This window comes from Muscardinus avellanarius, assembly GCF_963383645.1.
Source record: "Muscardinus avellanarius genome assembly, chromosome: 20".
Classification (NCBI taxonomy): domain Eukaryota; kingdom Metazoa; phylum Chordata; class Mammalia; order Rodentia; family Gliridae; genus Muscardinus; species Muscardinus avellanarius.
In genome coordinates this window covers 33,190,533-33,214,507 of record NC_137806.1, presented here as the reverse complement: position 1 = coordinate 33,214,507, position 23,975 = coordinate 33,190,533, and the positions used below count along the sequence as shown (strand labels likewise).

The 23,975-nt window shown below is 47.4% G+C and overlaps 1 protein-coding gene across 1 annotated transcript; it reads left to right on the top strand.

Moving 5' to 3' along the window:
- Nucleotides 1-1,862: 1,862 nt before the first annotated feature.
- TBCE (tubulin folding cofactor E) lies at nucleotides 1,863-23,852 on the top strand (the record flags this gene model as incomplete). The annotated part of the gene is made up of 16 exons (XM_080717140.1): nucleotides 1,863-1,962; nucleotides 6,511-6,595; nucleotides 7,933-8,118; nucleotides 9,223-9,311; nucleotides 11,253-11,352; nucleotides 12,264-12,366; nucleotides 14,044-14,120; nucleotides 15,692-15,787; nucleotides 16,278-16,342; nucleotides 16,428-16,492; nucleotides 17,100-17,252; nucleotides 18,380-18,533; nucleotides 19,750-19,818; nucleotides 20,588-20,647; nucleotides 23,514-23,605; nucleotides 23,760-23,852. The coding sequence occupies 16 exons, from the start codon at nucleotides 1,863-1,865 to the stop codon at nucleotides 23,850-23,852; spliced, it is 1,587 nt and encodes a 528-aa protein (XP_080573266.1).
- Between the last annotated feature and the right edge of the window lie 123 nt (nucleotides 23,853-23,975).

Below are 23,975 nucleotides of genomic sequence, written 5' to 3'. Positions count from 1 at the left end.
GCTGAGACAGGAGGATCTCCAGTTTGAGAATAGCCTCAAACTACTTAGTGAGGCTCTCAGCAACTTAGGGAGACCCTGTACCAAAATAAGAAAGGGTTGGGGGAATAGCTCAGAGTTAGAATGCCCCTTGGTTCAGTTCCTAGTACCACAAAAAGTTAATAAGTGAATGAATAAATGTTAGATTATCAATATGTAGTAAAATGAAATCAAATAAGGAGAGTATAGTGGGCGTGGTGGTACAGGCCTGGAATCCCTGTACTTGGGAGGGTGAGACCCGAGGATTGAAGGCTTGAGGACAGCCTCCTCAATTTAGCAAGGCTCCCAGCAACCTTGTGAGACATGTTCCAAAACAAAACAAAAGGGCTGGGGTGGCAGGTCGAAGGGAGACGGCCCGGATTCAACCCCAGCACCACAATTAATAAATGTTGAAATTATGAAAGTGTAGGACATAAACATATTGGGTTTTTCTCCACCAAAATATAAAAACTGAATTGATCAGACTCACTGGCCTAGAGAGGATAAACTAGAAGATGAAAAGCCCAAGACAGGGATCCGGGCGCGGTGGGTGCGCTTGTCATCCCAGCATTCCAGAGGCCCGACAGGAGGGTCGCAGGTCCTGGCTGGCCTCAGCTACTTAGTGAGGCCCTCTGCAACTCAGTGAGACCCTGTTTCAAAATAAACAATAAAAATAGGGCTGGGGTGTAGCTCAGAGGTAGAATGCTCGAGTTCCATCCACAGTACCGCAAAAAAACAAACAAACAAAAAACAGATTCCATGGTGCACAGCTGTAATACCAGTACTTGGGAAGCTGAAACAAGGAGATCACAAGTTGGGGCCAGCTTTAGCAACTTAGCAAGGCTCTGTTTCAAAATAAAAATAAAATAGGGTTGGGAATGTAGCTGGGTTCAATCACCAGTGTCAAGTCTTTTAGCCAGGTATGGTGGCGCAGGCTTGTAATCCCAGTGCTTGGGAGGCTGAGACAGGAAGGTCACAGGTTCAAGGCCAGCCTCTGTAACTTAATGAAGCCCTATTTCAAAATAAAGAAGGATGGCCAGGTGTGGTGGCACAGGCTTGTAATCCCCCACACGTGGGAGGCAGAGACAGGAGGATCACGCAGGTTCTAAGCCAGCCTCCCTTGCCTAAGAGACCCTGTTTCCAAATAAAATATGAGAATAGGTCTGGGAGTGTAGCCTGGAGGTAGAAGGGTTCCATCCCCAATACCACCAAAAAATAATAAAGAAATAAATAAAGAAGGGATGGAGGTGTAGCTCAGTGGTACAATGCCCTTGGGTTCTACCTCTAGTACCACACATACACACTCACAAAAATCTCTAAGTCAAGTGCTGTTGTTCACACATGAGTCTCAGTTACTCTGGAGGCTGATGCAAGGGGACCATTTGAACACAGGAACTTAAGACCAACCTAGGCAACACAGTGGAACCCTATCTCAAAAAGGAAAAAAAAAAAAAAAAAAAATGCTGGGCATGGCGGCACATCCCAGTACCTGGGAGCCTGAGCCAGGAGAATTACAGGTCCATGGCCAGCCTCGGCGAGGCCCTTAGTAAGGCTCTCTGCAACATAGTGAGACCCTGTTTCAAATAAAGAAAGAAAATAGGGCCAAGTGTGGTGGCGCACTCTTGTAATCCCAGTACTTGGATGCTAAGACAGAAGGATCCAGGTTCGCAGACAGCCTCGGCAACTTAGTGAGGCCCTGCTTCAAAATAAAAAATAAAAGATAGGGCTGGAGGCGTAGCTCAAAGGTAGAATGCCCCTCAGTTCCCTCCCCAGTACTGCAAAAAAATAAAATAAAATAGGGCTGGGGTGCAACTCAGATCTCACATTGTGGCTCTGGCTGTCACAGGATGAGTGACACTCTTCCCGCGGACGTCGTCGGGCGGCGAGTCGAAGTTAACGGAGAACATGCAACAGTGCGCTTTGCTGGCGTCATTCCTCCTGTGACAGGTATGTGTGCGTGTGTGTGTGTGTGTGTGTGCGTGTGCATGCGTGCGTGTGTGCGTGTGCGTGCGTGTGTATTTTACACTTCTATGTAGGTTTCTCAGTAATGCTTTATAATACCATTTTATTTTATTATTATTATTTTTTTTTTGCTGTAGTTTGTGGTTTTATTGAGGGAATCTAGACACTACCACCCACAGGAGTTCCTTTTAGATAATTGCTTGGGCTCTGAAAAGCCATAGCTTAATTTTTTTTTAATTTTATTTTATTGGTGCACTGTATTCATACATCATAGTGGGATACAAACTTTTGTAGACATACATGCACACATCGCCCAGTCAGCCCCCACCCAATCCCCACCCCATTCTCTCCCCATCCCTCCTTCCCATGCTTGGCTTAGTGGTTGACATCTAGTATTATAGCAATTTATCCAAAATTAAAAATGTTAATCTCACATAACAGTTTCATTTGTCTGATACCAAGCTTTTGACGACTTAAAGATAACATTTCAATATTTCTTTTTGCTTTCTTTCCTACCAGAGGATTTTTTTTTTGTTTTTTTAGGTGAAATTATCATATATTTATATATTTATTTTTCAGGAAAAAAATCTATCCTAATATGGAATATGGACTCTAGATACCCAAAACAATCTTGAAAAAGAACAAAGCTAGCAGATATATATTTTCTGATTTCAAACCATATAAAGCTACAATAATTGAAACAGTGTAGTACTGTTCTAAAGGCAGATATATAAACCATTGGAGTTAAATACAAGCCTAGAGCTAAATTCTTCCCTATATTGCCAAGTTATTTTTGACAAGGTTTCCATGAACATTTGGTGGTGGAAATAATAATCTTTTAATTAAATATTGTTGAAAATAATAATTACATGGAAAAGAATAAAATTGGACCCTTACCTAATCCCACATACAAGTATTAACTCAAAATAGATAAAAGACCTAAATATATATCTTAAGACTATAAACTTTTAGAAGAAAATCTGGGTCATAAAACCTTGCAACATTGAAATTGGCAGTGATTTCTTGGATATGATTTCAGTAGCACAGGCAACAGAAGAATATACAAACTCCCTAAAAAATAATAAAAAAATATTGTATATCCAAAGACAATGTAAACAGAGTTAAAAGTTACTAATAGAATTGGATAAAATATTTCCAAATGCTATATCTGAAGGTATATTAATATTCCAACTAGAAATCCTAAAAATTAACAACAATAAAGGCAAACAATACAACTTAGAGATAGGTAAAAGACTAACATAAATAATGAATCTCCACAGATAACCAATCTTAGTTGTCTGTTGGATGGAAACTCTTGTTTCTCTGGTTCTGGTGAGTGTTACCTATTTCTTCTTTGTAGTTAATCTCTTTGAGTATTTTCTCTAGCGCTGGTTTTGAAGACATAAATTCCTTCAGTTTCTGTTTGTCACGGAAGCTTCTTATTTCTCCATCTAATTTGATAGAAAGTTTTGCTGGATAGGAAATTTTTGGCTGGAAGTTGTTTTCTTTCAGAGTTTGGAATATGTTACTCCAAGCCCTTCTGGCTCTCATAACTTGGTTTGGGAAGTCTGGAGTGATTCTAATTGGTTTGCCTCTGAATGTCACTTGGCCCTTTGTTTTTGTTGCCTTTAAGATTCTCTGCTTGGCTTCCACATTGGTCATTTTGACAATTATATGGCGTGGGGATCCTCTTCTCCGATCCTGTCTAAAGGGAGTTCTATAAGTTTCCTGGACCTGTGTATCAACCTCTTGCTCTAAGTTTGGAAAATTTTCTGCTATTACTTCCTTGAAGAGATTGTTGATCCCTTTGGTATCACTTTCTTTTCCCTCCTCTATTCCAATTATTCTTAGGTTAGCTCTCTTAAAATGGGCCCATATTTCTTCAATGTCAGATTCCTGCTGTTGTATATTTTTTTCTAGATTAGAAACTATGCGTTCATTTTTGGATTGCTCATCTTCTAAGAGCGAGATTCTGTTCTCCATGTGGTCTAATCGGTTGTTTGTGCTTTGAATTGAGGCCTTTACTTCATTAATTGCATCCTTTATCTCTTTTTGGCTCTCTCTGAGTTCTTTTCGAAGCACCTCTATTATTTCTATAGTTATTTTCCTGATTTGATCTTCTAGAAATCTCTGATTTTCTGTTTTATCAGGTTCTGATGTTGTGGGGTTGTGGGCATTCATTGCCCCAGTGTTATTCCTCTTTCCCATGATTTCGGAGGTTTGTGCCTTCTCTGGGTTCTTCCCTTGGGTCACTATGACTTCATTTAAGGTGCTCTGGATCTCGAGTCTGTATTATCTCAGACCCCACTACTCCTTTACTGGGTTGTATCACAGAGTCTCCGACCCAGGGAGTCGATAGAGGCTGCTTTAAACTATGGGGGGTGCCAGGTTGCACATTCTCCTATGGTGTGATATCTCTGCCACCCCCACTCCCTCACTGGGTCAAGTCCCAGGGGGTACAGTACTGGGATTTCTCCTCTGTGGCCCGCAATTTGACTCACTGTTCTTGAGTACGCAGATGTAGCTGTACTGGACTCGGTGAATTCACTGCTGCTGCCGCTGGTGGCAATATGGCGCCGCTGCCACGCCCTCGGCCGTGAGGCTGGCGTATTTTTTTCTTCTCTGGTTTTGAGTTCCACTTTGAGTTCCTGCAGTGTGTGCTGAGCTCAGCCACTGGGAGCTCTAAATGCTCTCTGCGCCGAAAGATCCCGCCTGGCTGTTCCGCAGCGGCTCACCTTGACTTGCTGTAGCCGTCCGGTGAGTTTGCCGCTGCCGCCGGCAGTATGGCGCTGCTGCCGCGTCCTCGGGCACGTGTATCTCCTCTGTGGCTCTGAGCTCTGTTCTCAGTCCACTTTCTCTCTGAAGCCTGGTGGTTTTTTTGTTTTTCTGGTGATGGTGTTTTCTGGCTATGAAAGGCGCTGGTTTTGTGGTAATGGAGATTGGTTGTTAGCGGGGCTCTTAAGCCCCGCTTTTCTCCATAATACCATTTTATAATTAACTTAATAAGCCGGGCGCGGTGGGCACGCTTGTAATCCCCGCGCTCAGGAGGCGGAGACAGGAGGATCGCGCAGGTTCGAAGCCAACTGCGCTGGCGTAAGAGACCCTGTTTCCAAATAAAAATATAAAATAGGTCTGGGAGTGTAGCCCGGAGGTAGAAGGGCTTCCAGGAACCCCAGTACCACCAAAAATAAATAAATAAATAATAATAATAATAATAAATAATTAACTTAATGATTATACTTAAGTTTCCAATCTATAATTGGAAATTGACAACCAATTTATAGACCCTCTTCGGATGCAGTCATTTTGTTTGGGCGACGGTGACCTGTGTTCTGTGTGGCTTTGTTTAATTATATGCTATTTAGTTATTTAGTGTATTTTATATTGTCAAACATTACATGTCTTCTGAGACTAAGTAGCTGAGAGAAAACTCTGAACAATTGAACGTCTTTAAACCTCTGCTCAAAATCTAAGAAATTTCTCTAAAATCTCCTTTTGCCATTAATTCTCAGTGTCCATGTACTTAATATTAGCGTAAAATGATATGCCTGCCATTTTGTTACCCTTTTTCGCTTATTTGCTATATACTTAGCTGTTTCTGAAGCAGTATTTCCCCTGGGCTTCCCTTTCTTCTTTTCTTTTTTTGTGGCACTGGAACTAGAACCCCAGGGTGCTTTTACCTCTGAGTGGCACCCTAGCCTCTGTGTGTGTGTGTGTGTGTGTGTGTGTGTGTGTGTGTGTGTCTTACTGGGGATTGAACACCAGGGGTTTCCTACCTCTGAGCTATACTCTAAAGCCTGTTGTATTTTTATTTGGAGAAAGGATCTTGCTAAATTGCTGAGGTGGGCCATGAACCTGTCTCAGCCTCCCAAATACTGGGATTGTGGATACTCCTAGCCCTGTTTCTTTTTTATTTATTTAATTTGTTTTTTGCAGGTCTGGGGATAGAACCCAAGGGCATTCTACCTCCGAGCTACACCCCCTGCCCTATTTTTTATTCTTTATTTTGAAACAGGGTCTAAGTTGCAAAGGACCTCACTAAGTAGCTGAAGCTGTCTGCGAACCACCATCCTCCTGTCTCAGCCTCCCAAGTGCTGGGATTACAAGTGTGCGCCACCACACCCAGCTAATTTTTATTCTTTATTTTGAAACATGGTCTCGCTGAGTTGCAAAGGGCCTCACTAAGTAGTAGGTGAGGCTATCCATGAACTGAGATCCTCCTGTCTCAGCTTCCCAAATGCTGGGACTATAAACATGCGCCACCACACTGGGCTTCCCAGTCCTATTTTTATTCTTTATTTTGACACATGGTCTCGCTGAGTTACAAAGGGTCTTGGAGTCTCTGTTGGCGTTTTGACCCAAGCATGGTCTTGCATTCCCGATTGCAGTTCCAAGTGTCTGTTCCTCAGTTCTTCCTCCTGCGGTGGGCATCTGAGTGATCTGGTTTCCATTGCAAATTGTATTTGCTGCGGAGAGCGGAGGGTCCCGCCCTCCGCCATCTTCCCTGCTCATCTGGCTCTTCTTGTTCTGCAGGACTCTGGCTGGGAGTAGAGTGGGACAATCCCAAGAGAGGGAAGCACGACGGGAGCCACGAAGGGACGGCTTACTTTAAATGCAGGTAACGCTTCCACGCACATCCGCAAGGCAAGCTGGGCGTGCTGGCACGGCTTCTAATCCCAGCACTTGGGAGGCTGAGACAGGACAGTCACAGGTTCAAGGACAGCCTCCACAGTAGCAAGACTCAGCAACCTAGAGAGACTGTTTCAAACTAAAAAATAAAACAGGGCTGAAGGTGTGGCTCAGAGGTAGATGCCCCTGGGTTCAATCCCCAGTATCACAAGAAGAAAAAAAAAAATAGTCACTCTAACTGTGCATGTGTTGTTTTCTTTGTTTATTTTGTTGTGTGGGACTGGGGATGGAATGCAGGGGCATTCTACCTCTGAGCTATACCCATAGCCCTTGGTGTGTGTGTGTGTGCGTGTGCGCGCGCGCGCGCTTCCCTGGGGATTGAACCCACAGGCGTTCTATCTCCAAGATATATTTCCAGTGCAATTTTATTATTTATTTATTTTTATTTATTTATTTATTCATTTTTGTGGTACTGGGGATGGAACCCAGGGGCCTTCTACCTCCGGGCTATCCTCCCAGACCTAATTTTTCTATTTTATTTGGAAACAGGGTCGCACTCAGTTGCTGAGAGCCTCACTAAGTAGCTGAGGCAGGCTTCAAACCTGTGGGATCCTCCTGCCTCAGCCTCCCAAGTACTGGGATTATAAGCGTGCGCCACCACACCCAGCTATTTATTTATTCATTCATTTATTTTTTGTGGGTCTGAGGATGGAACCCAGGGTCATTTGACCTCAGAGCTACATCCCCTGCCCTATATTTTATTCTTTATTTTGAAACAGGGTCTCACTGCGTTGCAAGGGGTCTCACTAAGTAGCTGAGGCTGTCCGCGAACCGCAATCCTCCAGTCTCAGCCTCTCAAATGCTGGGATTACAAGCGTGCGCCACCACGCCCGGCTTGATTTTATTTTTTATTTGGAAAAATGGTCTTCCAGCCCGGCATGGTGGCGCAGGCTTGAAATCCCAGCATTTGGGGGCTGAGACTGGAGGATGGCGATTCACAGACAGCCTCAGCTACTAGTGAGACCCTTTGCAATTCAAGGAGACCCTGTTTTAAAATAAAAAATAAAAAATAGCTCTGGGGGTATAGCTGGGAGTCAGAATGTACCTGGGTTCCATCCCCAGTACACAAAAGAGGGGTCTCCCTAAGTTGCTGAGGCTGTCCTCATACCTGCGATCCTCTACTCTCAGCCTCCCAAGTACTGGGATTACAGGTGTGTGCCACCACACCTGGCTGGCATACAGAGATTTTTGAAACCCTTTAGAACATTACATTTTCGGCCTTTGCTGGTCGATGAAAGTTCTGTGTACATTTCTTTCCATTTCCAGGCACCCAGCAGGAGGATCCTTTGTTCGTCCCAACAAGGTAAATTTTGGAGTGGACTTTCTGACTGCTGTTGAGGACCGCTATGTGTTGGAAGATGGACCAGAAGAAGAGGGAAAGGAGCAAGTTATTACATTTGGAAAGAAAACCATAGAAACCGTTGGTTTTGACTCTGTGAGAGAACAGCAGAGGTAAGTGGAGCTGGCCTGGGCGGCTCTGCTGGGTTCCGGATTAAATTCCACCGCGTGGACTAGGACGTTCCGTGTGTGGATCTCCAGACTCTGCTTCCAATCTGGCTTAACCCAGTGCATTGAAAGCTGAGGAATCCAAGGCCCGAGTATCCAGGGAAATTAAAATTCTTATTTTAGCACAGGATTGGTGGATTCTTCTAGATTCAAGTCCAAAGATGAATGTACGATCACGTGTGGGCTATTCTATTAGCAGGCTGGTATCTCGGCGCGTCTCCATAGTTCGGTGCTTGTCCACCTGACAGCAGGTTAGGCGTGGACACAGCTGGCTTGTCACCTGTGCCGCGGACAGCGCAAGTGCCATCCAGCGGGGCGGCCCTCTTCCCTGCCTGCACATCGTTAGCACCTGGGAGCTTCAGGACCCACAGGATCCTGGGTCCCAGCCCAGGCCTGTGGAGTCAGAATTCTGGGGTGTGGGTTCCAGGAATTTGTTCTGAAGAACCACCATACCCTAGGGGGCATGGATAATGCCCCTTACAGCTGCTGCACCAGGCCTTCTCTGGCCTCTGAAAGGCCTGGGTGGAGAGGTGCTCTGCCATCAGACGACCTCCTGCGTCAGAGCAGCAGCTGATATTTGTTTGGTTTTTGTTGTTGTTTTTTCAATACTGGGGATTGAACCCCAAACCACTAATTTGCTGAGGCTGGTCTTAAATCCTCGTGTTTCAGCCTCCCAAATATGAGGATTACAGGCATGCACCTCACACCTGGCCAGCAAGTGATGTTTACACAGGCAGTCTGTGAACTGCGATCCTCGGGTCTCAGCCTCCGGAATGCTGGGATTACAACGCCCAGCTGCTCTTTGTTTTTTATTTGGCGCGGGACGGGAGTGCGTGGCGGAGAGGAACGCGGACTCCGGGTCCCTCTGTGATGTTTGTCAGGCTCGCTTTCTTTTAGTTTCCTTTGTGTAATGCCCTTTATCTGGGTGGTGGACACTGGTGTTTGTTTTTTGTTTGGGCATCTTTTCCTACGTCTGCGATGCTTTAAGTTTTTAAAGGGCCGCCGTACAACCCACGCCTGAGGCGTCCCCGTAAACTCTTCTTTCTGCAGTCAGCTGAACAAGTTGCAAGAAATCTCTCTGAGTGGCTGTGCAGTGAGCCGTGCTGGCGACGAAGGAGCCATTGCCAACGCGTGTCCTAGTATCCTTTCTCCGGGTTGCTGGTTACTGGAAGCCGACCGTGGATTTGACCTGTGCCACACACCGCTGCACACTCATCCGTTCTCACTGACACTTTTCCTAGTGGCAACTCTGCCTCACTTGGGGCCGTCACAGCCAAGATGGGTCACCCACTCAGGCCCCCGGGAGACGCGCGGCAGGCCACCCTGGCCTGCGACGTGGGGCGGAAGTCTCCAGAAGGGCTCTTTTCCCACTGCCTTTGCTTCTCCCGCCTGCTCCCCAGAGCTTCGGCAGCTGTCCTGCAAGTGTGGAGGAAGCTGTCCAGGAGGGCTGCAGAGGGACCAGGGGCAGCCGGGGCCCTTGAGGGTGGCAGAGGCCACGGTGCCAGCATAGCTGCCTCCTCCTGGACTTCGTGTTGGGGAGGAGGGAACAAAGGCCGGTTCTGCGTTCCTGCAGCCGAGCACAGAGAATCTCATCGTTGTCTCTTTTTCTGCCATCTCTCTTTGTGTTTTTTCTGCCCTCAATTGCTTTTTTTTTTTTTTTTTTTTGCATTTATGCTTTTATACTCACAAATAGACATAGGAGCCGGGCGAGATGGTGCACGCTTGTAATCCCAGCATTTGGGAGGCTGAGACAGGAGGATCAAATTTTGTAGACAGCCTCAGCTACTTAGGTCTTTTGCAACTCAGTGAGACCCTGTTTCAAAATAAAGAATAAAAAACAGGGCTGAGAGCATAGCATGGAGGTAGAATGTCCCTGGAATCCATCCCCAGTACTACAAAATAAACAAATACATACATATATACATACATAACGTAACATGGAGGTAGAATGCCCTGGGATCCATCCCCAATACTGCCAAATAAATAAATAACATAACATAACATAACATAACATAATATGGAGGTAGAATGCCCCTCGGATCCATCCCCAATACTGCCAAATAAATATATAAATAAATAAATAAATAAAGTAACATGGAGGTAGAATGCCCCTGGGACTCATCCCCAGTACTGCAAAGTACATACATACATACATACATACATACATACATAGGACGTAAGTTAAAAAGAACTCCCTTCCAGGCACGTGGGACATACCTGTTGCCCCATTACCTAGGAGCCTGCTCAGCAATCAGTCAGTAGCAATCGGTTACTAACAAGAGTCTGTTTCAAATTTTAAAAAGGGCTGGGGGTGTAGCTAAGGGATAGGTGGTCCCTGGGCTCAATTTCGAGTACAGTACAAAAAAAAAAAAAAAATCACTGAGGGCAGGGTGTGGTGGGTCTTGCCTGTAGTCCGTGGAGGCTCAGACTGGAGGAGCACAGGTCAAGCCAGCCAGCGGGGCTGGAGGCTTCGGCAACTTAGCAAGAGCCTTAGAAGCCTCGTGACAGATACCCTGTCTCGAAATTTAAAAAAAAAGTAGGGCTGGAATATAGCTCTGCCTCTGAACTCAGAGGTAGAATGCCCGCGTTCAATCCCCAGTACCACACACACACACACACACACACACACATGCGCGCGCGCAACGATTATAATACAATATGTTCATGAAAAATTTTCAAGCAGAATAGAGTATGTAAAGGGAAAAGTTAAAGATCCCATGCTCCAGAATGCAGAGGCAACTCCTTTTATGTCTCGCTCTGAATCTTTGGGAATTACTGTCTCAGCCGCGGAAGTTCACCAGGTGCCGTGTCCCCGTCCCCGAGCTACATTATGATCGAGACTACAGTGCGCCAAGAGAAGCCTGTGAAGGCCAGTCGTGCGTGCACACCCGCGGCCCTAGTACCTGGGGAGCTAACCGGAGTAGCGCAGGCTTGAGGACAGCCTCGGCAATTTACCCTGTTTCAAGATAAAAAGCCAAATGCAGCTGAGGGGTGCAGCTTGAAGGAAGAATCCTTCTGGGTTCAACCTCCAGTACCAAAAAAAGAAAAAGAAATCACCGTTTCTTAACGTGTGCTTTTAGATGTTGCAAAAGTAGATTTGTCAAAAAACCTGTTGTCCTCCTGGGAAGAAGTGACCCGTATCGCTGAACAGCTCCCACACCTGGAGGTGCTTAACCTCAGGTATGAACTCCTGCTCACCTACTGTCCCAAACGGAAAGCTCGCGCTCCCCCTGCATTCCCCGGCCTCAGTGGGGAAGGGGCGCGAGGGGAGGGCGAACGCGGCAGGGCTGCCACCGGGCAGATGCCACACTGTAGGCGGGTGTGTAACTTGTACATCCTGGGATTCCTCAGAGGTCCGAGGAGGAGGGCCAGAATGTCGAGGAAGGCGAGGTTTACTTGGGGAAGAGGGAAGGAGCGCTGTGGCTGTTGACAGTCCTTACTCATTTTGAAGCTTCTAGTATTTCATTGCTTTACAAATGAGTGGTTTCATTGGGATACTGTTTGGCTTCTTTTTGATAAGGATTTTTCCATTTTTTACCCATTTTAATACTGTCATAAGCCGGGCGTGGTGGCGCACGCTTGTAATCCCTGTGTTTGGGAGGCTGAGACAGGAGGATCACATGGATTCGAAGCCAGCCTCAGCAACTTAGTGAGACCTTGTTTCCAAATAAAGTATAAAAAAGGTCTGGGAGTATAGCCCGGAGGTAGAAAGCCTCTGGGTTCCACCCCCAGTACCACCAAAAAAAAAAAAAAGCTACTTAATACTGTCATGGTTTTCCAGGTATTCCTTAATATTTGCTTAGTTTTCAATTTCAGTACTTAACTTTCAAAGTTAAGTAAATGGGCCGGGCGTGGTGGGGCACGGGGCACGCTTGTAATCCCCGCGCTTGGGAGGCAGAGACAGGAGGATCGCACAGGTTCGAAGCCAGCCCCGCGCTGGCTTAGGAGACCCTGTTTCCAAATAAAAATATAAAAATAGGTCTGGGAGTGTAGCCCGGAGGTAGAAGGGCTTCCAGGAACCCCAGTACCACCAAAAAAAAAAAAAAAAAAGTTAAGTAAATGGGCAAATGGTATCTTCTGTTTCTACACAGTGAGAATAAGCTGGAATTCCCCTCTGGCTCACCACCGCTGACCACGACATTCTCTACATTGAAGGTTTTAGTCCTTAATCAGACAGGAGTAACGTGGGCCGAGGTAACTATTTCTTTGGTTTATGACACAGTAAGAGGCAATTTCTTTTTTTTTTTTTTTTTTTTTTTTTTTTTTTGCGGGTCTGGGGATGGAACCCAGGGGCATCTGAACTCTGAGCTATACCCCCTGCCCTATTTTTTATTCTTTATTTTGAAACTGGGTCTCAGTGAGTCGCAAAGGGCCTCACTAAGTAGCTGAGGCTGGCTGCGAACTGTGATCCTTTGGTCTCAGCCTCCCGAAAGCTGGGATTATAAGCGTGGCCCCATGCCCGGCTGTAAGAGGCAATTTCAAATGTTTGCTTTAATAAAGAACTGCAGGGCTGGGTGTGGTGGTGCACGTTTGTAATCCCAGTGCTTGGGAGGCTGAGACAGGAGGATCACACAGGTTCAAAGCCAGCCTCAGCTACTTAGTGAGGCTCTCAGCAACCGAGTGACACACCCTGTTTCCAAATAAAATAGAAAATAGGTCTGGGAGTATAGCCCGGATGTAGAAAGCCCCTGGGTTCTATCCCCAGCACCACAATAAATAAATAAATAAATAAATAAATAAATAAATAAATAAATGCAGTATAGTGGTGGCTTCATATTAATTATTCCATTAGCCAAATAATAGGATTCTTTAAGCTGCCTGACAGAAAGGAATGAAGAAATCAGTGCAGCTGGGCAGAATTTCCATCTGGGAATCCGTGTCTTCTCGGTGCCTCTCCCTAGGCCCCAGGTGGCTCTGGTGGTTGGTGAGCACCACGCACTGTGGCCTGTGCAGCAAAGGTGTTGAGCTTTCAAAGCCATCGTGTTGGCTTCCGCTCTCGCTGCAGGCTTTCTCAGCACTGAGGCCAAGCAGTCAGATTCTCACACACCCTTTCCTTGAGTGAAGTCCAGCTCTCAGCACCGCCGCTCTGTGTAGACAGCCTGGGTGGTGTGTGGACTTGTGGACCCTTGGCGCAGGGTCTGGTACCAGGTCCCGTCAGGCTTCCCTGCCTCACACCTGGAACATCCCACCTTCAAATCCCCGCGCAGAAGAGCATCCCCAGTCCTGCTGTCCATCCGCAAGTGCCTCAGAGGCAGCTGTGTGGGGACCCGCCGCTCCAGCTGTGCTCTCGCACTGGCCCCAGCCCTGGAACACCTGGCCCAGGCCCTTCCTCGGGAGGTTCTCACTGCCTCTCCAGGTCTAGATTTGGCCGCAGGACAGGAGGGACACTTAGGGGTTCACGTGGGAGAGGCAGCAGTGAAGTTCAAGTGGGAAAAATTAGAAGTGACGGTTGATATATTTTGTCTGATTATTATCATCATTGTCATTATTATTATTTGTACGGAGGATGGAACCCTGATCTACGTCACCAGTCCTTTTTATTATTTTTTTATTTTGCAGTACTGGGGATGGAACCCAGGGGCGTTCTATCTCCGAGCTACACCCCCAGCCCCATTTTTTATTCTTTATTTTGAAACAGGGTCTCATTGAGTTGCAAAGAGCCTCACTAAGTAGCTGAGGCTGTCTAAACCCGGATCCTCCTGTCTCGGCCTCTCAAATGCTGGGATGACAAGCGTGCGCCACCACGCGCGGCTCCGGAGGCGCTTCATTGATGAAGCAGTAACAGGAACACCTGTGCTAGTGCCCACATGGGCAGAGACCGCCATAGACACCCCTGCCCGCAGGCCCGGCCCTCATCAGCCTCCCTCCTAGGTGCTGCGCTGTGCCCCGGCATGGCCGGTCCTCGAGGAACTGTACCTGAATGCCAACAACCTCTTCATTTCAGAGAGGTAAGGGGGAGGTTGAAACGCGGCCCTCACCACGAACTCATCCCACATGGAGAGGCTCAGGCAAACCAAGGGTCACCTACAGGAGGACTTACAGAGAAGGATGTGAGATACTGGTCGGCCATCGCCTTCAAATTAGAATGTCAGATGAAACTTTGCTAATCGGTTAGAACCAAGGGAAATTCACCAGGGAGACATCCCCAACAAAATACTGAAATTGTATAATTTTATATAAAATCATATATATACTGGAGATTGAACCCAGGGGCATTCTACCTCCATGCTACTCCCCTAGCCCTGTTTTTATATATTATTTATTTACTTATTTATTTATTGTGAACCTAGGAGTGTTAAATACCCAGGAGTGTTTTACCTCTGAGCTACATCCCCAGCCTGTGTGTGTGTGTGTGTGTTTCTGGGAATTGAACACAGGCATTCTACCTCCAAGGGCATTTTTTGGCAGTACTGGGGATGGAACCCAGGGCCATTCTACCTGTGAACTATACCCTCAGCCCTGGTTTTTATTCTTTATTTTGCAACAGGATCTCATTGAGTTGCAAAGGGCCTTACCAAGAAGTAGCTGAGGCTGGCCATGAACCACGATCCTCCTGTCTCTACCTCCCAAATGCTAAGATTACAAGCGTGCACCACCACACCCAGCTCCTATTTTGTTTTGGTTTTGTTTTTTTGTTTGTTTGTTTTTCTTTTTTTTTTTTCGGTGGTACTGGGGTTCCTGGAAGCCCTTCTACCTCCGGGCTATACTCCCAGACCTATTTTTTTACATTTTTATTTGGAAACAGGGTCTCCTAAGCCAGCACGTGCGGCTGGCTTCGAACCTGCGCAATCCTCCTGTCTCTGCCTCCCAAGCGCGGGGATTACAAGCGTGCGCCACCACGCCCAGCTTGCTTTGGTTTTGAACAGGGTCTATGCTGAGAGTCTGACTACTTACTGAGGCTTCCCTGAACCTGCGATCCTCCTGTCTCAGCCTCCCAAGTACTGGGATGACAAGCGTGGCCACCACACTTGGCAAATGCAGGTATTTTTTTAATTAAACTTTGTGTTTTGAGGTCAATGTAGATTCACACACAGTTATAAGAAATAATACAGAGATTACTTATCCCCATTGCCCAGTGCCCCCTCCGGCCACAGGCTGCAGGCCTGTGGCAGTCCCGCAGGCAGGCTACTGAGGCTTGTCCATCCGGGAACACTCCTGTCACCCCTGGTCCTTCAGGTCGCTTTTTTTTTTTTTTTGGTGGTACTGGGGTGGAACCCAGAGGCTTTCTACCTCCAGGCTATACTCCCAGACCTATTTTATACTTTATTTGGAAACAGGGTCTCACTAAGTCGCCGAGAGCCTCACTAAGTAGGTGAGGCTGGCTTCGAACCTGTGCGATTCTATCTCAGCCTCCCAAGCGCAGGAATTACAAGCGTGCGCCACCACGCCCAGCTCTTCAGGTCGCTTTTTAAGGACATGTCCATCTGCCTCCCTAACACCAAAGGCAGGTATTCTAGGGCCATATCCTTTAAAGCAATTAAGAGATGACTGCATGTTGAAAATTGTATTCTTCCTGTAGACCCACTACTGTCCTACAGACGGTCAAGTTACTAAACCTTTCTTCTAATCCATCAATTGATGAAAGCCAGCTGTTCCTGTTAGCACATCTACCCAGGTAATTTGGTCTGAAGATACCTACTACAGTAGGCCTAGCAAACTCTTAGTGAATGAATTTCCTATGTGGACTTTCTCAGGAAATGTGATAAGGATGGTAGCTGAGCAATTCCCTTTGGAGATGTATGTGAACTCATTTGGAGAATTTACTTGTGAACTAGGTACAATGTGAGTTGTGTACTAGATCATTTGAAGGTAACCTGACTTTTGTGATAATGCCACGTTTTTATGTATTAAACTTGGGGAAATGAAACCTATCCCCCTCTTGGGCCCGGCTGCGCACCTGACAGCAGGTGGCGCCCCAGAGCGCTCGAGGACTCTCCACTGGACCAAGTCCCTCTACAGGCCCTAAATTGGACTCTGGTCTCTTTGCATTTTACATGGGTTGAAAACCCAGGATGGAAAAACTATTACAAACCTAGTCTGGTAGGTAACTCATAGCATTTTTTTTCTATATTGTTCTGTATAATGTTTCACATTCTTGATTTCAGATTAGAACAACTAATCCTTTCTGACACTGGAGTTTCGTCTATACATTTCCCGGATGCTGGAATTGGTACGTAATATTAGTAGAGCCCGCTCCCCATGCCTTCACTGTTTCTTTTCACTTACACTATGCGAGTTAATGCTCCTCTTTCCAGGCTGTAAAACGTCAATGTTCCCAGCCCTGCAGTACCTTATAGTAAATGACAATCGGATATCAGAGGTAAGAGCCGCTGCTCGGCGCCACGGCACACGGGCTTGTCCCACTCTCACGAGCACGCTCCGGGCTCCTTCTTTTACAAGTTTCTTTTTGGGGGAGGAGAGTTCTGGGCTGGCTCAGGGGGTGTTATACTTCTCAGGCACACCTCTGGCCCTATTCTTTTTTTTATTTTGAAACAGGATCTCACTCCACCCTCAGCCTGTTTTATTTTGATTTTAATCAGGGTCCATTAGAGTCACTATTGCTGAGGCTGTCCTCAAACCTGTGGTCTTCCTGCCTCAACTCCCAAGTACTGGAATTATAAGCATGCATCACACCCAGCTAAAAATATCTTAAATCAAAAGAAATACAGTTCTTTGGAATTAAGCTCCTTATACAACATAAAAAAAATTAAGGAAGAAGTTAGTTTCACACGGAGATGGAGCGCTGTTATGGGCGGCACAGCCGTGGCGTGCGTACTGTCCTCCTGGCCAGGTGCTCAGTGGCAAGCATGCCCTGCCTCAGATTAGACAGAAGTAGGGGCTTTTACTTTTCTGTTGCTCGTTCAAGTAACCCGAAAATGTCGCCTGAAGCCTGTTCCTTTTCACGTCTTCCCTTTTTGGGGTCCCAGTGGTCCTTTGTGAATGAGCTGGACAAACTCAAGAGCCTGCGTGCCTTGTCCTGCCTAAGAAACCCCCTGACCGAAGGAAGCAAAGACGCGCGGACCACTCGGCAGCTCATCATCGCCAAGATCGGTCAGCTGAAGACTCTGAACAAGTGCGAGGTCAGCGCCGGCCTCACGCTTCCCTGCCCGGGCCGGCCTCCCACCTCGGCCTCCCACCCCGGCCTCCCACCCCGGCCTCCCACCCCGGCCTCCCACCTCGGCCTCCCACCCCGGCCTCCCACCTCGGCCTCCCACCCCGGCCTCCCACCCCGGCCTCCCACCTCGGCCTCCCACCCCGGCCTCCCACCTCGGCCTCCCACCTCGGCCTCCCGAGTGGCTGGACTGCAAGTGTGCTTCCATGTCCAGCTTTAGATAAGTTTTACTCTAGAAGATAAATTATCGACACTGTAAAAAGCAGTTTCGATTCTCTGGAGTAGAGATACAGCTCGCCTCGAAATGGCGAAACATGCTGGTGCGTTTTAGTAATAAAGGTTCTCTCCCGACTCCTCAGGAGAGAGGTTTCACTTAGATGAGGGCCAGAGACCGGGCCCGACTGTCCAGGCCGGTTTATCGTCATTCGACTAGAAGCAAGGTGTACGGGGGGGGGGGGGGGGGCTCCTTGTTACTTTGGGGATGAAGGCAGAAAGACCGGACGGCACGGCAGAGAGCGTGTCTCCTGCTCCTAGTCAGACACTCCTCCTCGTGCAGTGGGAAGGCCAGGACTGGCCATGCCGAGCAGTTCGCTGGAGGAAGCAGGGTCCTCCAGGCCCCCCTAAGAGAAGGGACTCTGCACCAGGTGTCACCCACAGACTGGCCCATGGGCAAATGTCATGAAGAAAAAGAACTTCTTTTTGGAAAAACTTCTAAGTTCTGTCAATGTCTAAAAGAATGACAGAAAGTCTTATTTTTTCTTTTGGTGGTACTGGGGATTGAACCCAAGGGCAATCTACCTCTGAACTACACCCTCAGCCCCGTTTTTACCTTTTATTTTGAAACAGTATTTCGCTAAGTTGCTGAAAGCCTCACTAAGAGGCTGAGGCTGGCTTTGAACCTCCTGCTGTCTCAGGCTCCCAAGTACTGGGATTACAAGCGTGCTACCATGCCTGGCTCTGAAAAGTATTACTATCGTGTCCCTTTCAACTTGACGCCTCTCTCTGTGGGCAGTGGAGGAAGGACACGGCATAAAACCCAGCGGGCTTGCTAAAGTAATGCTCTAACAGACTTGTTTTGATTTCACATGAACGTAGATTCTTCCAGAGGAAAGGTATGGCGCTGAGCTTGATTACCGGAAAGTTTTTGGGAATGACTGGAAAAAGGCTGGTGGACACCAGGATCCAGACAGAGACAGACCAAATGAAGAATTCCTTGCTGCCCACCCTCGATACCAGCTCCTCTGCCACAGTATGTGCACATGAGCAGAGCCTTCCGGGCGTCCCCTGGGTGGCACTGGAAGCTGGGCACTTTCCCGGGGCCACTCGGGCTCTGTCTGGCAAAGGTCGATCGGGGAGACTGCTGAGGCTCCGGAAGGAGAGACTGGCCTTTGGGGAGGGCAAAGCCGGCCTCAAGTCCCTCTTCATTCTGCCTGCAGTCCTCTGGGCAGGCTGGAGATCAGCAGCGGGCCCCTCCACTGCAGCGCACCTCGGAGGCACTGGGCGCCCCTACAGCCCCCTGGGTGATCCCACTGCGTGCTAAAGCCCGTGCTCGGCCCACGGGCTGGCCGCGATGAGTCTGGCCCTGACTGTGTGTGGCCATCCCTCCCATCCTCCGTCCTGTGTCTTCAGGCTTCAAGTTACAGATTCGTTTGTCTTTGTCCCTGATATACTTTCCTTTTTTTTTTAACTTATTAATATTATTCCACATTTCACTTTTATGTGATATTGCTTTTATCTCTCTCCTAATGCGAGACGCTGACTGCATACACGCTTCAGGCTGGAACATTATCTTTGAGGAGGAAAAGCTAGCTATGGGAATTGCTTTCAAATTACTCCATTAGCTGGCCCAATTTCCTGGGCACTCTAGGTGAATTCTCAATCACCCGGCGGCGGAGGGCTGGCTGTGCCGCAGTCAGGGAGGGCTCAACATTTCCTTGCTAGGAAGGCCAGAAGACGGAGGCAGACGCCGGGGTGTGGAGAGGAATTCTGCCGCCTGTTGCCCAGAGCAGGAGAAAAGTCCCCCCTCTCTGCAGTTCCAGTCATCTACTGTCAATGTCAGGCCAGAAATATTAAAGGAAAATTACAGCAGCCCCGCGGAGCAGGAGTCCCGCCCCGCCCTGCCCCGCCCCTGACGCGAGGCTCCGAGGACCTTGCTGCTGTGCTCAGCGCACCGCCAGCCCTCATGGATGGAACAGTGTAGTACAGGCACAGTGAAAAAGTCCACCCTGGGGAGTGGCCGCCGACCACCCTCCTGAAAACCGAACCACGAATAAGGGAGCAGAGCCGAGGTCAGCAGGCCAGCTGTTGCCAGGCTCCTCCCAGGACAGGACATTGGCTTACACATCTTTCTTTCTTTCTTTCTTTCTTTCTTTCTTTCTTTCTTTCTTTCTTTCTTTCTTTCTTAGTTAGTTACTTATAGTGGTCTTTGTTTCATCATTTATTGGTTTTTATTTCTTCTTGAACAGAATATGGTGCACCTGAAGATGGGGAACTCAAAGTACAACAGCCATTTATGCTAAAAAATCAGCTACTAAGTAAGAATCCCAAATCTATACATAGCTTATCAATACCAGAAGCCTTTGGTGCCAGAGCATATAGCGGAAGCCTGAATTAACTGCTTCTCTTAAGGAAATAACCTAAGTGCCTTGAGCCTTAACAAAATGAATTCTCAAAAGTATCTGAATTCTCATGTTGAACATTCTGTCAACCACCATGCTTTAAATATTTTGGGGGGGTACTGGGGATGGAACCCAGGGGCATTCTACCTCCAAGCAACACCCCCAGCCCTGTTTTTTTTTATTATTCGTTATTTTGAAACAGAATCTCACTGGGTTGCAGACACCCCCAGCCTTGTATGTGTTTGTTTTTTTAATTTTGAAACAGGATCTGAGTTGCAAAAGGCCTCAGCCTCCCAAGCACTGGGATTACAAGCGTGGAACACCACACCCAGCTTAAACCCATTTCTTGAGAGGTTGAGAGAAGGGTTGCAGGTTCAAGGTCAGCCTCAGCAACTTAGCAAGATCCTGCTCAAAACAACAACAAAAAACATCAAGTAGAGCTGGAGGGTCTAGCTCAGAGGTCTTTAATCCCCAGTACCAAGGTGGGGGGGGCACCTTCCTTTATTAGGGTTGAGCCAATGAGCTAAGTTGTAGTGAACAAATGTATGGCTTGGCACTCCCTCTAACCTGCATGTTTTATTCATTGGTGCTGGGGACTGAGGCTAGGGCCCTGTGCATACTAAGCTACATTCCAGCCCTGCTTTAAGCCTAGATATCACTAACTGTTTCCCCTTTTTCCTTGAAGCACTTAAAATAAAATACCCAGATAAACTCGAGCAGAAGGTCTTGGAGAAACAACTGCCAGGTAAGAACAAGCCTCTGCCTTCCTTATCTAGCTGTGACTCACTGGCCTGGGTGTGAGCTGCTGGAAGGAAACATCTAATTAATAATTATAATATTGTTAATTATTGTTATTAATAATTCTGGAATTAACTACCCAAAAGTGTGGCTTGCACAACTTAAAAAGGTTTTCAGCAGTCTTGTGTATTCTAAAATGCAGTGACGCGTGCTAATGTCACGCCCCACCCTGCAAAGCTTAGGGCGCTCGTAACTGTATCGGCCTGTCGGCGAGTGGTTTTACTGAAGACAGGATGTTTTTACCCAAGGGTGAGGGCATGAGGGGCTTGGCCTCTCAGAGGAACCCCAGACCCCAGGGATGGATGGGATGGATCTGGTATCAGTGGGAAGGGCTGCCTGCACCCCGCCTGGGGTCTGTCTTCTCTCCCTTTGTAAGAGAGGAGAGATTGGCACACCTGGCACACTTGTGACTCTTCCCACACTTGAAAACACTCTCAGGTGCTCACTGCAGGGACACACTGAAACAGTTTTCTTTGAAAAAACGTTAGAACTTTTTAAAAGCATCTGTGTCCCGGCATAGTGACACACCCGCAACCCAAGAGGAGGGAGGGCTGGTGCTGTGCTGCCCAGTTCAGCCGCCCCGCTCTCCTGTGGCTTTGGAAATTTGAACTCATCAAGGCAAAGTTAAGCCGCGCATGGTGGCGCACTCTTGTAATCCCAGCACTTGCGAGGCTGAGACAGGAGGATCGCAGGCTCAAGGACAGCCTCAGCAAGTAGCGAGAGTCTCATCAACCTCACAAGGTCCTGTTTCCAAATAAGAAATAAAATCGGGCTGAGGTACAACCTGGAGGTAGAAGGCCCCTGGGTTCCACAGCCAATACTATAAAATAAGTAAAGTTAAATAAAAATCCAGTTCCTTAGTCACGCCAGGCACATTTAGGGGCTCTGCGGCCACGTGGCTGCCATTTTGGACAGGACATACCTAGAGGAATTGTCGTGAAAAGATATACCATCATGTAATAAGTACAACTTGAAGGCCAATATATATTATAAAACCTATACCTACCACCTCAGCCAGGCATGGTAGTGTATGCCTATAATCCCAGTACTTGGGAGGCTGAGACAGGAGGATGGCAGGTTGAGGCCAACCTCAGCAACTTCGTGAGACCCGTTTCAAAATCCCCAGGCATGCTCTACCACTGAGCTACGTCCCCTGCGCTTTTGATTCTGAGACAGGTCTGGCTACATTGTCCAGCTCCAGCTTGCGATCCGCCTGCCTCAACCTCTGCAGTCGGCGAGATTCCAAGCGTGCGCCACCACCCCTAGCTACTAATCCAATTGTTAATATTGGTTATAGGAAAGGAAAGAGACGATATGCCACCATATTAAAAATGGTATTCTGCTGGGCGTGGTGGGCACGCTTGGAATCCCAGCATTCGGGAGGCTGAGGCTAGAGGATCGCGACTCACGGACAGCCTCAGCTACTTAGTGAGGCCCTCTGCAACTCAGTGAGACCCAGTTTCAAAATAAAGAATAAAAAATTAGGGCAGGGGTGTAGCTGAGAGGTAGAGTGCCCCTGAATTCCATCCCCAGACCCGCCCAAAAAAAAAAATGGTATTATTTAAAGTGGTGCTTTCTTATACAGACTTAGTGCAAGTAGGCAAACTTCTTCCTAGAATTGTTTTATAACCAAACTTTTATTTCTGGCAAGGATTAGGAATTTATCCTTTCTCACTAGCATATAGGAAACAGCCCCTTACTGCCTCCCCCCAAAATTGAAAGCCAGTCCAACCAAGCCTTTTTTTTTTTTAAACTGGAGATTGAACCCAGGGACATTCTACTTCCAAGCTACACCCCCAACCCTATTTTATTTTTATTTTCAACGGGGGCTTACGGAGTTGATGAGTCTCAGTACTTGCTGAGGTATCCTCAAACCTGCACGCTCCTGTGCTAGCCTCCCAGGTACTGAGAGCACAAACGTGCACCACCACGTCCAGCTCACCCAAGTCTTCTGGAAGAACGAGATCATTCTTCACCACCACCCAGCGCAAACTATAATTAAAAATGTTTAAGTATCTATATCCAATACACAAACAAGAAGACCAGTTTTTATTCTAAAATAAAGATCACGTTTATTATCACAAGTTGCATAAAAACACACGGCTTTTACAAAAATGATTCTTGATAGAAAAATATCTGACTACATCATATTTGTGGGAACCCCACACTATTGCCGTACCGCCACTAAAGCTTCAAAGAAACTATAATTCTCATAATCAAAATATTTGCTCTTTACCGCAACCCATCTTTGGACAGAAGTTCCCAGCATTTTCTGCACAGACCAAAGCATCCGCTCGCTCAGGTCTCACTGGCGCCTGGCGGTCACTAGCGGTCAGGGCGCAGGGGACAGTGGAGCGGGCAGCGCTGGGGCCCTGCCCTCCTCAGCGCACACCTTCCCCTCCAGCCGGGAAGATGCTGAGGCCCGAGAGGCAGAGATGCCCCTGAGCCCCGCCCCAGGGTCTGTCAATAACTCATGAAGAAATCATCACAAAGGCTTGAAATGAAACCTAGAGATTCCACTCCTACCTCCTCCTCTGTGCTGAGAATATTATTTCTGGTTTATCAGATTAAGGAAGAATATGAAACGCTACTAGAACAGTGTGAAACTCATGGTCAAGGGCACTTGGGTCAAACTCTGGCTCCAGGCCCCAGCCTCAGGGGCTGAAGGGAGAGGTGGAGACTCGCACTCCTGCTTCTCTGCTTGGCTAGACCGACACCGCCAGCCGCCGGCTCTGGCGCTCTTGTCTCAGGACCCGGGTTTACAGGCAGCTGTCCTCTGGGACAACTGATGTGTTTTTCTTTTTCCTTGATAGGCTCCATGACAGTTCAGAAGGTGAAGGGGCTGCTGTCGCGTCTTCTCAAAGTTCCCGTGTCAGAATTTCTGTTGTCCTATGAAAGTTCCAAAGTAAGCTGCCCCCCAAATACAAAGCCAAGCTCAGTTCCCCACAGTGGGACAGCAGTAAACCGTCTCCATAACGCTGCGTGATTCCATGTGGAGAGATCCTGTTCCCCAGGGAGCGGAACCACCCTAACCGCCCCTTCTGTTCTTCTAATTGTAGATGCCGGGCATAGAAATCGAACTAAAAAATGACCTGCAGTCCTTACAGTTTTATTCTGTGGAAAATGGAGACTGTCTATTAGTGCGATGGTAATAATCAACCAATAAAATTTAGAGATTCAAGACTGTTTATCATGACTGGGGTTCTCCAGAAAGAAATGATTTCCTGGACGGTTCTACTGTCAGAAGAGAAAGAGGCCCAACAACCTGCCCTAAG